The 15,334-nt window shown below is 43.4% G+C and overlaps 1 protein-coding gene across 2 annotated transcripts; it reads right to left on the bottom strand.

Moving 5' to 3' along the window:
- Positions 1–2,765: 2,765 nt before the first annotated feature.
- On the bottom strand, positions 2,766–15,036 carry LOC306918630 (uncharacterized protein). Of its 2 annotated transcripts, none has more exons than XM_079531521.1 (5): positions 14,917–15,036; positions 13,966–14,265; positions 12,786–12,824; positions 12,607–12,694; positions 2,766–2,815 (listed from the first exon to the last, which is right to left on the bottom strand). In XM_079531521.1, the coding sequence occupies exons 1-5, from the start codon at positions 14,978–14,980 to the stop codon at positions 2,785–2,787; spliced, it is 522 nt and encodes a 173-aa protein (XP_079387647.1). In that variant the 5' UTR covers positions 14,981–15,036; the 3' UTR covers positions 2,766–2,784. The 2 variants fall into 2 exon arrangements, with proteins under 2 accessions (XP_079387647.1, XP_079387646.1); XM_079531520.1 differs by lacking the exon at positions 2,766–2,815 and adding an exon at positions 11,380–11,703.
- Positions 15,037–15,334: the final 298 nt, after the last annotated feature.

Genomic DNA, 15,334 nt, shown 5'->3' with positions numbered 1-15,334 from the left:
ACCAGAAACACTTAATAAAGTGATAGCCCTTAATGACCATAACTTGCAGTTTAACCCATTTAGACCTGAGGACGATTCTACAAATATCTTCTAAATCCTGACAGTTTTCTGTGTCTATGTCAGCTATTTCATGTCACGGACCCCAAAAGTTTTTGGCCGCCGACCCCCCCCCATGTGAAAATATGTTGTTCCAGGGACCCCCCTCAATAAGCAAAGATTTGAGTTAAAAATGTCCGATGTGAATATATATATATTCAAAGATTTGCACCACATTTTCACGATTTCTCAAAAATAGCAGACCTACAGTACAAGCTTGTAGATCTGCTATTTTCCAATAGCTAAAGTATTTACATAATCCTTGAAACACCAAAAGGTGTTCCCGTTCAGAATGGGTTAAAACAGGTACCCATTCAGCCAGGTATGCTGCCCTATATATATATGGCAGTCAATAGAGGGAAGGCCTTCCAAACGAACCGGAAGGTTGGCGTGATGGAGTCTAGAAAGCTGAAATACTTTGCGGGGGATCTTCTTCGGACAGTTCTCACGGGCCGAGTCGTCGGTCCTAAATCCCGTACACACCTGTTGTTCACCGTCCAGGATCAGAGATGACAGATGCACGAGAGAGAGAGAGAGAGGCGACAGCAGCTTGGGAAAAGATTTAATCTGCGTAAAGCCTAGACAGAAGTAGCCAGGCAGCCAGCTGGACCAGCAGGTAAACACCCTCCAGCCAGGCAGTCTAAACGGAAAGAAAACAACACCGTTTTTACACTGACAACAACAAGGCTATGGTGTTCCAGCTCCGTCCATGAAAGGACCTGCCGTGTTCACCCCTATACAAGCAACACAGTCTCATGAAATTTACCTCAACTTCACCAGGTAGGAACAGCATTTATATTATATTAAAGGACAACTTTAGTTTTTTTCAACCAAGGTTCATGTTTTAGGTTGTCATTAGAGAAAGTAAAAGATGAGTGTTATTATTATTCTTTCCATTTTTCTTTCGTTTTAGCTATTTTAGCTATTTTTAACAGGGGCCGGGGCATTCAGACTTAAATATCTTTTTTTTAAAACACAATTTTATAGCAATTTATTTTTTGAGTGGTGTAAACCACTCCTACGACTGGCTTTGTTAGTTTACGTGTCTGTCTGTCTGTCTGTGCTCAAAAAATGAGCATGGTTGCTACGGTCACCCAGTCCATCTGGGTGTGATTTCATTACGTCAGACATGACGTCAGATCAGAGCTGATCAGGCTATATAAGACCTTACACCACTCAGTTCACACGGGTGTGATTTCTTTTATTATTTACTATAGTCTTACTAGACCCCAGGAAATTACAGCTGGCCACAAAAGATCACAGGATCTACTGAATGTGAAGGGGGGTACTATAGGGGGATGCCATACTGTGTTGTAGGCTACTGCTCAACATGTCAGTTTGTCACCCCTTCACATTCAGTAGATCCTGTGATCTTTGGTGGCCAGAATTTCCTGGGGTCTAGTAGGACTATAGTAGATATTCAAAAAAATAAATCGCTATTAAAAATACATATTTAGCCCCAACAAAAGAAAGCAGCAAATGAAAAAAAAAGTACACTCATCTTTTACTTTCTCTAATAACAATTAAGCTAAAACATGAACCAATTAAGATAAAACATGAACGTTCTCAAACGTTTTCATATCCAAGGACCTCCAAATCGACATTTATTATTAGCCCACGGATCCCCATTTGAAAAGCTATGCCAGGGACCCCCATAAGAGAAGCAGTGATTCTCTAGCAGTGATTCTCAACCATTTTCATTTTAAGGATGCCCAGTTTGACATGCATTTTTAGGCTACGATCCCCCCATTTAATGGCATTTCTATCTCTGGGACCCCGATTCATATTGTAAAATCCATCCATTTGGTTCCAACACTCAGAGTTACAGACCTATAAGGGTCCATTTGGTTCCTAATCCTAACTATATCGTTTAGCTGCCGGGGACCCCCTGAAACTCCCTCCAGGACCCCTATGACAATGATCTACATTGTCAAATTTGTCATATAGACAGATGGTGCTGTGGGAAAGACATCTGTTGTAATGTCTTGATGCATTATGCCTATGATGACCACAGTGCAGAATACAGTTTTTATGATTTGATTAAAGTCACTAAAAGATAGAAATGTGATTATTTTAGAGCAAATTAAATATTTAGTTAGTTTAAATTGATAGTGTACTGATCACTGATGTCTGAAGCACATATAACTGTATTGTTCATACAAGTGTCAAAGGGGCTTCAGCACCTGCCCTTTTACCCGTCTGTAAAACAACTGCCCTCTCCAGACCACGAATGCAGCATTTAGTACATGGTGAAAGAAATGCAAATGCCACTCCTTTCCATACCATGCCGGAAGGCAGCATTCAGGAAAAATTCCTTTTTTTCCCTGAACTTGAACTCAGCATTTTGCGTTGAACAAAATTTGTTTAGAAATCCATGTCGCTACACCGCATCTCCACTAGCTAAAGAGCGATTGGTTGCACCCCGAAAATAGCAGATCTACAAGCTCGCTATTTTTGTCCAAAAGTGCCCTCTTATACGGGATTTCAGCCTCTGCCTCTCTAACACTCTCTGCACGTCCCTTTACCACTCGGTACTAAAACGTTTCTACTCTCCTTCACAGACAGAAGGCAGATGAGGCTGACGTGATCGGGAAAGGACTCACCTGTCGCTGCCGACCTGCACATTCCTGACATCATCATCATCAATGTCGCCAAGGTAACGCCACACCGTACTCACTGCAGTTTACATCAACCCAGGATCCTTTGAAACCTTTTGATCCTGTGAAAATGAATAATTTAATATTTAATTAGTGGTTTTTTAGCGGGTTTAAATTTTTTCACAGAATCAAATACTTTATGGTCACGATTCACCAGAATCCTGGATGGCTTGATTATATAGGCTTACAATCATTGATATAAAAATATTTTTGTAATGCTCTTTGGGGGAAAAATTAATGGCCGATTTTTTTCAGTGGAACCAGAAAACCACACCCACTGCTATGCCCAGTGTTCTTGAAGCACTCTATAGAGCGTCGCAGTCCCGCCTCCTACCCTGGACCAGGAAATGAAACCCAATGCATTTTCCTCATAGACATTTCTTAAAGTATTTATTTAAAGACGGTTACGCCGCGGACAAAGCCAACTCGAGTCGTGACAACTCATGACAACACAAACAATATTTTGGACCAAACAAATAATTAGAAAGAAGAAAAAAACGGCAGGTTACAACACTTTTGTTGTTGTTTTTCTTCTTTGTAATTATTTGTTTGGTCCAAAATATTGTTTGTGTTGTCATGAGTTGTCACGACTCGAGTTGGCTTTGTCCGCGGCGTAACCGTCTTTAAATAAATACTTTAAGAAATGTCTATGGGAAAAATGCATTGGGTTTCATTTCCTGGTCCAGGGTAGGAGGCGGGACTGCGACGCTCTATAGGGCTATGGGGAGGGGTCACCAATTTCATCCAATCAGGAAAATTATCTAAATTAAACTACCAAAATAATGATGATGATGATGATGATAATAATGAAACCTGCAGATTGTAAAGTGGGTGAAACATGCTGTGTTGGTTACTGTGTGGATCATGGATGTGAACACTTTTGTTTTGCCACTGCAGAGCTCTGCACAGGATGGGCCACCCTGACCGTCCCGTCACCCCCACAGCGCTGCGGGTGGACAGACGCTTGGATCCCTACATCCCAGACGGTATATATACCACTGTGTAGAGTCAGACCATATAGGGATACTTTTACATCAGTGTTTTCTAACCACCTGAAGTTCTGGACGGGAACCCCTTTTGGTGTTTTAACTAAAGCATTATGTTATACTGAAAAATAGCAGATCTACAAGATGCATTTCCAACTTGCATCGTTCCAACAGCGGTGCCTCTATCGCTGTAGAGGCTCCAACGGGCACCGCTCTAGTATGATGTAAATTCTCCATTCATTATCAATGGGAATGTAATATTTGTGTAAGACGAAAATCGACACTATAGCTGAATATAGGAGGGGAGATAAATAGTTGGAGAATGCTGTAATCTATAAGTCAATTCATGAGCTGTGCTTTACCAGTGAACACAGTGCAGTACAGTGTGCCACCTTGTGGACATTGTGTGTATCACCAGTGTTTGTCTGATAATCTGTCTCTTCCCCGCGTGCACAGATGATCTGAACATTGACAGATAGTATATATGTTTACTTTAAAATAATGTGTTATCAAAGTAGTGCTCCCCCCCCCCCCGCCACATATTTTATTCATGTTCTTACCTGTATGACCACAGAGCACCTATCTATAACACCCCTGTACCGCTTATTTTCCCCCCCTAGCTTTGAGATTTTGTGTAAACACAAACATTGTCACAAACTTTGAATGCCATTGACAATGAATGGTACGTTTTGAGTGTTTGTGTAAACACAAACATTGAAGACAAAAGTGAGGACACAATTTCGCAAATTGTGATTGGCCGGAATGAGATGATGTATGATGATGATAAGAGCGCCCCTCACTTCACATGGGTGTGATTTTTTTATGCGTTTGTCTCTTCCTCCTCCACAGAAGAGCTGAACAACGCTTTAGGCTCCATCAGAGTCCTGGGCAGCATCGAACTGATCGAACACGAACTCAAACCCCACCTGAACACGGTGTTGTCTATCATACAGGAGAAAAGTAAGTCTATAAACTTTAGCACAGTGTTGTCTATGGCGCGATTCATACTCCTATTTTAGAGCCGAATAAAAGTCGGTTCGGCTCTGTAGAGCCTACAATGTGACGTCATTTGAGGTTCGGGGGGCGGGTACCGTCCTAAAGTCGTCTCTTCGGTGCTACTGAAAATTTCTGATGAGCTAAAATCATTTCGGCACTACAGCGGTAAAATAGGAGTATGAATCGGCCCTTTCTGTCATACAGGAGAAAAGTATAAGATCCCATTGTATTCACCTGGACACATGGTGTTGTCTATCATACAAGTGAACAGTGTTTTTCAACCAAGGTTCATGTTTTAGGTTCTTATTAGAGAGAAGGTAAAAGATGAGTAGCCTATATATTTTTGAGTGGTGCAAACCACTCCAACAACTGGCTTTGTACCCGTGTACCCGTGTTTGTTCGTACCAAAACAACGAGCATGGTTGCTATGGTTAGCAACCAAAAAAACGAGCATGGTTGCTATGGTTAGTATGTGACGTCACTGACATAATGTACAGTAACTATAACAATAAATGTGTAGTTGCACCACTCAGTTCACACGGGTGTGATTTTTTTAATTTACTGCTTTCTTTCATTTTAGCGATTTTAGCTATTTTTGACAGGGGGGGCGGGGGCATTCGAACATGGGGCTAAATATGTATTTCTTTCACACAGTTTTATGGCGATAATTTACTATAGTCCTACTAGACCTGGGTAAATTACATTTGGCTACAAAAGATCACAGGATCTATTCAATGTGATGGAGGAGGTGACAAACTGACATTGAGCCTATAACGCACAGTATGGCAGCCCCCTAGTAGTCAGTTCTATGTTCAGACACACGGAAATCAACTCCTGTGGCCAGATGTAATTTACTCAGGTCTAGTAGAACAATAGTAAATAATAATAATAAAAAAATCGCCATAAAATTGTGTAAAAAAAATACATATTTAGCCCCATGTTCGAATGCCCCCGCCCCCTGTCAAAATTACCTAAAATCGCTAAAATGAAAGAAAGCAGCAAATTACAAAAATAATAATACTCATCTATTACGTTCTCTAATAACGACCTAAAACATGAACCGTGGTTGAAAAAACAAAAACAAAACAAAGTTGTCCTTTAAACTCCTTCTCCTGGGGCAATTTTCCTCCCCAAAACATTTATAAAAAATAAATTAAAAGGGTCTGCTTATTTGATTTATCTGTAGGGGCTTTATTGATTAAGTTGTTTAGTCTGTTACTATATTGGCAATTAGTTAACAAAAAGGCGGAGCCTGTATTCTGGAGGCAAACATTTGACTAAAGATAGCAATGATCTACAAGTTGTGATCTACAAGCTCACAACAATGCAAGTTATGAGCTTATATGGGCTTTAAGCCCATATAAGCAAGGTGTATTAGAGACACCTGGGGCCATTCTAGTAGGGCTTTTTTTGTGTGCAGTTTTTAAGTTTCTCGATTCAATATTTATTTGATTTATTTGATTCAGTTGATCAGACCGACAGTGCATAAGCCCATCCAGCACGTCAGACCCATTGAAAACACATGTCCCTGGTTCTGGTGACTGATACTGTACCTTTTTCATGCATTTTAAATTTGAATTGTTTACATTTTTTGTTGAACTGAAAAAAGAAGTCATTATTATTATAAAAAAAATCACACCCGTGTGAAGTGAGGGGCGCTCTTATCATCATCACACATCATCTCATGAACAACTTATGTGATTGGTTAGCCGATTTGCTCGTCTACATACGACGTAAAGTTTCCCTTCATTGTCAATGGCATTTAATGTTTGTGTTGCCACAAATTTACATCATATTTGAGGCACATGACCTAATTTCTCCTTTCAATGTCAATGGCAAATATGAGACGTGTGAGGACTAAAGCTGCCCCTCAACAAGTATAGTTCATACTTCCTAATATATTATATATTTCAGTAGTTGCCTTGTTTTTATTTTGTTTTATTTTTTATACTTTTATACTTTATTTTTTATACTATTTTATTATGTTATACTTTAGCTATTGAAAAATAGCAGATCTACAAGCTCATAGCGCCAAGTGCCGCACTACGAGCTTTGTAGATCTGCAATTTTTTGAAAAATCTTGACAATGTTGCGCAAATCTTTGAATATATATTCTTTCAGGACGTTTTTAGCTTAAATCTACATTTTCAGATGGGGGCGGGGGGGGGGGGGGGGGGGGGGGGGTAGGCGGCCAATTACATATATTTCTGGGGGTCCTTGACACGAAAATGTTTGATGTGTAATGTGTAAGCAAGCAAAAAAAAGATCATACATTTACACAACACTGCAGAACAAGGTGGATCGTCTCATAAGAACCTAAACCACTGGCTCTCAACCTCGTCGGCCGGTGCCCTCTGGTGGCTCGTGAGGATATCGCAAGCGAGCACACCCCCAAAACACCCAGATTGTAATAATTAGGGGTGCACGATTAATAAATTATGACCGATATCCGATCTCCGATTATTTGCAGGGTCATATCTGCCGATATCGATACCGCTTCGATATGCTACCGATTTATATTGTGCACCGCTAATATTAATTAATAATAATACATCAATATTAAAATAAATAATGTGGGGGGAAAATGTTATGGCACTATTCCTTTACAATGTTCCTGAATAGGAACTTGATGTTAGTTCCATTGATCCTAAACATGCTCTGAATGTCTCCCACCCGACAAGGCAGCTAAATGTTAAGCTAAATGTTCATCTAAATTGCATTCATTGCATGGTCTTAACAGGTCTGACATCTAAATGACATTCTTAAAATTGTCGAGACAAAACAAATCAAAGTAAGAAAAAAGAACAAGTCGAGAACGAGCATAAAGCGGTTCAAGGAGAAGAATCTAGATGTTCCGGGAGGGAGGGGCAAACCCAACAGGCTGTCCAACCACAAAAAACAAATGGAAGGACTTTAAGCATCTCTTCTATATAGTAAACGAGCATCTAACAATAATACGCGTGGACTCCGGCGGCCGCGGCCTGGCTCCTCCTTTGTCTGACCAGAAGTTCACCATGATGACCACTGTCTGGCCTTTGCTTGAAGTCCATGTGAGGTAGCTCACATTAAGGTAGCTCTCCACCACACCGATTGCATTTATATAGCGCTTCTATCGTGCATTACATTCACACATTCATACACCGATGGTGGAGGAAACCACGCAAGGCACCCACCAACCAACCTGCACATCGGGAGCAATTAGGGGTCTTGCTCAAGGACACTAACTCAGGGGGAGCCTGGGATCGAACTGGTCCACCACACGGTTTCCCAATCGGCTGTTCTACCGGCCCCTCTATCACTGAGCTACTGCTGCTGTCGGTGTCGGAATGTGTCCGTTTCCGGGAATCTGGTGTTGAATGGGCGGTGGGTGCACCGTCGAGTCGGATCGCAAGTTGGAGGGAACCGTTGAAAGCCGTCTGGTAGCAGCGCGTTTGTTGTTGGAAAAAGTCATTAGGCCATAAGCTACAGTATATTTATATTGATATCGCCTCAGTCACCCATGTCCTCAAAACCCCAGGTTTGGACGCTGATGACCTCAATACCTACTGGCTGAACCTGGCTCTATAGTTCCTCCCCAGTTATTCCCCAGCCCCAATCAGCCTCAGGGCTCTGTGCTTGGACCCCTCCGGTTAGTATCTCCCAATCTTCCAGCCATCTGCAACCCGTCATGCTTGGATTCCACCCTGTCCTTCCAGTCACATTTAAAATCCATCGCCAAAAACACCTTCGACCACCTTGAAATGAAACATATCCAGACTCCGGCCCTCACTCTCAGACTCCGGAAACTTCTTTGGCAACAGAGCCTTCATTGCGGCGGCCGCCATCCTCGGGAACTTTGACCCGACATAGACTTGAAACGCCGCCGACGCTGAACTCATTCGATTCCGCCACAAAAAGGCATCTGCTCAAACCTAGGCTTTGAACTGCTATAGTTTTGTATTGTTTTCTTTGTTTTACTGTAATAAAAGCGTCTTCTTGCGTTTCTTGAACGGCGCTAACATTATTATTGTGATTATATTGTGATTATTATTGTTTTCATTATTATAATTTTATTATTAGTAGTAGTAGTAATATTAATGTTAAGAAATGGTATGGTCCACTTCAGTCTTCAGTGCATGGATATGGGCAATATTATTTTTTGAATATTACAGACAGGAAGGATATATACATACTTTAAACCCTGACCTGTTGTTTTTAACTCATTTGGTCCGAGGATCCGATTGTTAATTAGGAGGGGTGTGTGTGTGTGTGTGCGGTCAAACCCAAGGCCCCAGTGAGGCTCTTCAACGTTGAAGCACTGGGCCCTAGTGGTAAGAGGAGGGACTACAGGCGGACCCGTGAATTCATCACCGGGAAACCCCGTGCAGCTGGGCTTTAACATTGAGCGCTCGGTTGCACTTCCGCATTTGACCACCAAAATGTGGTGGTCAAATGCGGAAGTAGACGTTCTGAGACGGTTCTTCCGGGTGCTTCAAAATGCCACTGGGGGGGGGGGGGGGGGGGAAGCTTCACGCCAGTTCAGTCTCTATCCTTCTTTATACTGAGTCAAACCTCCCCAATCATTTGAACCATGCCCGGGGGCGATACGATGGGGGACGACGCCGCGTTCCCCGTTCCCATCTTGACGGGGCCGCTCAGACACAGGACCTTCTGCATCTCCTGGAGGGCCAGCATGTACTTCTTGTCCAGCTCCGCCTTCTCCACCTTGGCCACGTTGTACACCTGCAGCAGCTCCTGGTGCGCCGCCTCGATCCTTGTGGCATCCTTGGCGCTGGCCCGGATGCGCGCGCGCAGCGTCGCCATCTTGGCCATCTCGTTCTCGTAGTCGCGCACCTGCTGCTGGAACGAGCGGTCATCCGCGTCCGCCTTGGCCTGCAGCTTGCGGAGCTCTGCCGCGAACCCCTTGTTCTGCTCCACCACCTCGGCCATCTTCTCCTCGCGCTGCTTCGCCACGCCCCGCAGATGGTCCACCTGCTCCTTCAGCTGGTGCACCGTCTGGTGCTTGACGATGTTGTACTGGGCCCGGATCTCCCGGAACTCCCCCAGCAGGAGGGAGATGCGGAAGTTGAACTGCTCCTCCTGCCACCTGACCTCCCTCCGCCTGCGGAGGTCCTGCAGCCGCTCCCGCGTCAGCTCCTTCACCTTGTACCTGTCGTCCGTGTCGCGGACCCGCTCGGCGTACCGCCGCCGCAGCTCGGCCTTCTCCTCCTCGTGCTTGCGGTGCAGCTCGCTCTCCAGCGCCTCGCAGGCGAGGTGCTGCTCCCTGCGCTCCTCCTTCAGCTCCCGGATGCAGCCGCGCAGCTGGGTCTCCAGCTCGTCGTGCTCGCGCTGCATGTGCTCGCCGGTCCGTGCGCACCGTGCCCTCTCCTCGGCGACGGTGGCCTGGTGGTCGGCATTCAGTTGGTCGATGCGCACGTTGTACTCGTCGATGAGCGCCTTGTGGTCCAGCTCGGCCTCCTCCAGCTCAGCCTCCTTGGTCCTCAGGGCGTCCTTGGAGACCTGCCTCCTGGCCTGGGCCAGGCCATCGGCCGAGCGGTCCCGGCCCAGCTGCACTAAGTTCCTCAGCTTCTTTGTCGTGTGCAGCTGAACCTCGAGTTCCGTGATCTGTTGCTCGACTGGTTTGGGAGGCGGCCCCTTCTTTTTGGGTGACATTGTGAAATATAGCTTCCAACTACTATTACTATTACTATTATTATATTAGTATATATTATTAGCATATTGTGATTGGAGCCTGGTCCGGCCCCGCCCGTGATTGTCCTTGCCACAGTCGATAGAAATGTTTGCGGGTGAGGGCCGACATCAGATCTCTCTTTCTCAAAATTACACTTCTGGAGAGGTGTCGGCACTATGAAAAAAACCCGGGAATCTGGCCGTCGCGCAAAAAGTCTGCGGAGGTGGAGCTTCTTTTCCATCCACCAGCTGTCTAAAAACTCGGAATTTAAGCTGCGCAGAGCTTAAGAACCAGCACCACCAGTGGGCTCTGTTATTTATGCTCCCCTTGGGGTTTTATTGTATATCTATCTCCCTGCTCTTAATGTTTTATGATGGTGTTTAATTGCGCCGAGCAGGGAGAAAATGCAGTAGAGCCGAACGCCAAGTCAAATATCATATGCACACTATTCTCATTCTACAATAAATATTGGTTCAATCTATTTGTGAGTGCCTTTATTGTTTTGTTTTGTTTTTTGTATTTTTTTTGTTATCTGTGTATGTGTGTGCTATCCTATTCTCTATATACATTTTGTGCATATATAATCTATCCTTGCATCTGTTTGCTGTCTCTGGACGGGGGGAGGGGGGTGCGGTACAGGGGAGGGGAAAAAAACTGAACTGTTTTGACTGAATTGCCTGTCTGTATTAACCTGTAAAAAAGAATAAAAGTAAACACAAAATCTATTCGTGAGTTGTCTGACTGAATTATGGTCATTGTAGGAATTCAACAATCCAGTCACACACACACACACACAGACTTGGTTATTCTTCTGTCCATAGAGTGCAAATTTTTACTTGTGCTACTGCTATATCTACAAATACTATTAGCATTGAGTGACTGCAGTTTCTTCCAGTGGTGAAATGCAGCCTTTAATGCTAAACACAGATGCAGAGAAAGGGAGAAGAGAAATGAACACACAGCGACAGTAGACCTAACTTCTGAATGAGATATTAATTTGATGCTGAACTAGAGATCACACATAACATAAACACAACAAAGTCCAGTATAACTGCATTCATATTCACCTCCCGGTCAAATAGCATGGGGTTGGGGGTTCAATGTTGTCAGAGACGAAAGGCGTCTTTGTCCCAGAAATAAACGAGGGAGAAAAACGGGCTGAACACGTCGTCATTCAAAATGGAGCATGATTGCCTAGAAGGTACACCAATGGACAGACAGATGGACAGAGTAGTCTGGTGTTTAACTGTCTTATAACTCTTGGGGAATCTGTTTCATTTCGCCGTCATTGGTTGACCTATACAGGAGAGGTTAAAACATGATCATCAGGTATTATTTCTAATATAAGGAGGAAGAACTTTTTCCAAAAAGTGTACAGTATTTGTTAAAATCATGCTTTTATGTGGACACGCCCACCAGTTCATTAAGTATGCCTGGTTTGACTGGTGGGTGGTGATGGGGGGTGATCCACCTGAACTGAAGCCGCACCCACAGCTGTAGTTGTATGATAAAGGGGGAGGGGTTAAGGGAGGGGCTGATAGTGTGATATCATTATATTACTGTTCATTTCATTGGCCCGTTTGACTGTCAAGGGTTCAGCCTCCAGGAAGAAACCCTAAATACAAAGTTAATACACCATTGCACATAAAAACGACTCCAGGGTGTCTAATGAAGTACTGTCACCTCATAGACACATGAAAAACTGGAAGAATACAAAAATTGTGGCACTCCATCTTTAAACAACAGTCAGTAGGCCTATACTGTCATGTTCAGATGCAGAAAGGCAAAAATAAATCCAAAATAAAGTTTAATTTAATAACTTTATGTCCAACCCACATGGTCTTCTTCATCAGGGTCCAGTGTTTCTCAAACGTTTCAGGCCGGGTTCCCTCCAAAGTAATTATATTTGAACTGGAGGGGTCGACCTCCAACCCTGACAAGCTCGCAGTTGGAATTGTAGGAGTTGAGGCATTACATTTACTTTGACTCAGTTCCACATAATTATATATTGTGAAAATAGCCGATCTACAAGCTCACAACGCCTTGCATTGGGGTTGGAGGTTATTTTCACAATGGTTATTTTACAATTTGGCCAATGTTTGACCAGTTTTACTTTTTATATATAGTTTGTTCATTATGTTTGATGCAGTAATGGTCCCTTTTACATTTCATTTAAAGGTCTTAAAATTCTGATTATTACCTTGTTTCTTTTTTTCTATGTCTGAAGACTAATCCAACTGCGATGGTTGTGATGATTACAGCAACACCAATGGAAATAACCATGATAACTGGTGAGGAAAGATGAGAGAGTTATATGTCCTACAATGATACACTCATGGATCAAACAGGCATGCACTTGATTAAAATAAAATAACTTACTGCAACCTCTCTGATCTGCTTCACATGTCTCATACAGATCTGCAAAACAAAATAATACTAATTAATTAGTAACATATCTACCTATATGGGGGGGGGGTCATATACTTTCTTTATATGATGATTTCCTGTTTTTCATAGACGTATATATGTATTTAAATGTTCTGATGAATTGAAAGTGGAGGACCCTGATGTAAACACGTCATGGTTTCGTCCTCGTGGCAGTTTTTGTATTGACTTGTGCTTTCATTTGAAATGCACCCATTCTGTATACTGTGAATAACATTTTCAATCAATCAATCAATGATATAGACTATACGTTGAATAGAAGAAGGGAGCGCTGCCGTGGTCCTTTGTTTGTTGAACTGAATGCAGGTGCTCGTTGGCGAGGTTAAAACATGAAAATAAAGAAGAGGATCCAAGGCACTCTGTTCCAGTGAGGTGAAAAAAGCCTTTATTATAAGTTTAAGTCATGGCAAAGAGCATTACAAAAAGGGAGGACCAATGCGCTTCGGCGTAATGATATAGACTCATTTAAATATACTACGTAATTTGCTCGGGAAAACAATAGTCGAGTACAGCGTCGATATGATTGGACATGCTTATGTGCGTTCTCTCAGTATTTCCCTTTGTCTTAAGCACTATGCAAACACTGCTGTGGGATCCGACATTCAGGAAACCGGGTTCTAATCCGGGGTAGAGGGGGAAAGTTACACAGTGCTGCGTTAAATCCATCTCTCACCAGGCACGTGCAGAGAGTGTTAGAGAGGCAGGGGCTGAAATCCTGTAAGAGGGCACTTTTGGACAAAAATTGCGAAAATAGCAGATCTACAAGCTCACAATGCGTCGCACTGCGATGCGTTGAGAGCTTGTATATCAGCTATTTTCGGGGCGCAACCCTGCAATCTTTAGCTACTGGAGATGCGGTGTACGACATGGATTTCGAAACAAATTTGTTCAACGCAAAATGCTACGTTCCAAGTTCAGGAGACTTCGGAAAAAAGCAATTGTCCTGAATGCTGCCTTCCGGTATGGCATGGAAAGGAGTGGCATTTCGCATTTCTTTCACCATAGTAAATGCTGCATTCGTGGTCTGGAGAGGGGCAGTTGTTTTACAGACGGTTAAAAGGGCAGGGGCTGAAGCCCCCTTTGATGTCTGTGTGTGCACGTCCCTGTCTCTCACCTTGTCTGTCAGAGTAAATGACACGGGTCACCTCCTTCACCAGGCCAGAGGAGAGAGTGACCACACAGTGGACCTGTGTAGCGTTGCTGCTACAGAAGCCGTCCAGTGTGACAGTGCTGCTCACTGTGACGGTACCGTCGGCGTTGACTGAGTGGACGCTGCTGTAGCTTGAAGAGCCTAAATGTGTGCACGGAACCTCCAGAGTTACTGTCAGAGCGGGACGGGACACCGCCGAGCAGGACACAACCGTCAGCTCTGTGCCGTTGGGGCGCGTGACGAGTAATGTGGGCTCTGGTTGCTCTGGAAGACAAAAAAAACATATATATATTTTTTCTTTTAGGTTGTATGACCTCAATTACACCCAAAAAACCTGAACTTTGAACATTCAGTGGATTTTCTCTGGTCTGGAGTTTTCTCTGGGGGTTGGAAGCCTTTTGAGCTGCAATGAAAACAGGCAAAACTGTGAAAACAGTGACATCTGCTGGCAAATCCCATTGCCATCTATGGGATTTTCAGGCTGTGACAGCACAAACCGCAAAAAACTCTGAGCACTTGTTTGAGCCAGAAAACCCCAGACCATGCACATACTACTGCATGTTAAAAGTTCAGTTTTTTTGGGTGCAATTGAGCTCAGTAAACTAAACAAATTAAGAAAAATTACAAACACTTTTTTTTAATGTCATAATCCCTTTAATTGTTTTGGAGGCAAGCAACCTCAGACAGGTGTGTGTAGTTGCTAATAAAATGTCTTGACACACAGCGCGGCTGAGGTGACATCATGCAGTGTTGTGTTTTTGGCAGCAAACTCATTTCAGTCCCTTGAATAGCCGCAATTTGCAACTCTAGATTTTTTTATAATGGGATGAATCTAGAGTTGCAATACCCTCCATTCACTCCCCACTCATCATTTTGCGTTTGCGATCTCCTTGTCTTAAACGACGTTAAACTCACCAACATTGCAGCTGTAGTCCAAGCTTGAATTATTCTCTTTCAATCTGCAAAGCTTGTTTTTCATAAAAATCCCCCGTAGACATGTTATGAGCTACTTTCTGTCAAGAAATTCTGTGCAAGTGATTCTTTTTCTAAGTGCTGGAGTTTGGAAGCGCTCGTCGTAAGTCACTGAACGTCCCTGCATGCATCTGTTTCGCATTTGCACATAATGCAGGAGGCAGCAGCGCGACCCCTTAATACAAACGAGCGCTTCCAAACTCCAACATTTCTTCTTCTTCTACGACATGACATGCACAGCATGTCGATGCAAACATTTTACCAAAGTAAAATAAAGTAAAACGAATACCTCGTTGGCTGCGTGCAAATAACAAAGAAGGTAATCTCTTCAGTCTTAGGTCCTTATAACCTTTCTTATGAC

Source organism: Electrona antarctica, assembly GCF_951216825.1.
Source record: "Electrona antarctica genome assembly, contig: scaffold_158, whole genome shotgun sequence".
NCBI classification, from domain to species: domain Eukaryota; kingdom Metazoa; phylum Chordata; class Actinopteri; order Myctophiformes; family Myctophidae; genus Electrona; species Electrona antarctica.
Note: the sequence above shows the minus strand (reverse complement) of the source record. Positions and strands in the feature narration are given on the sequence as shown.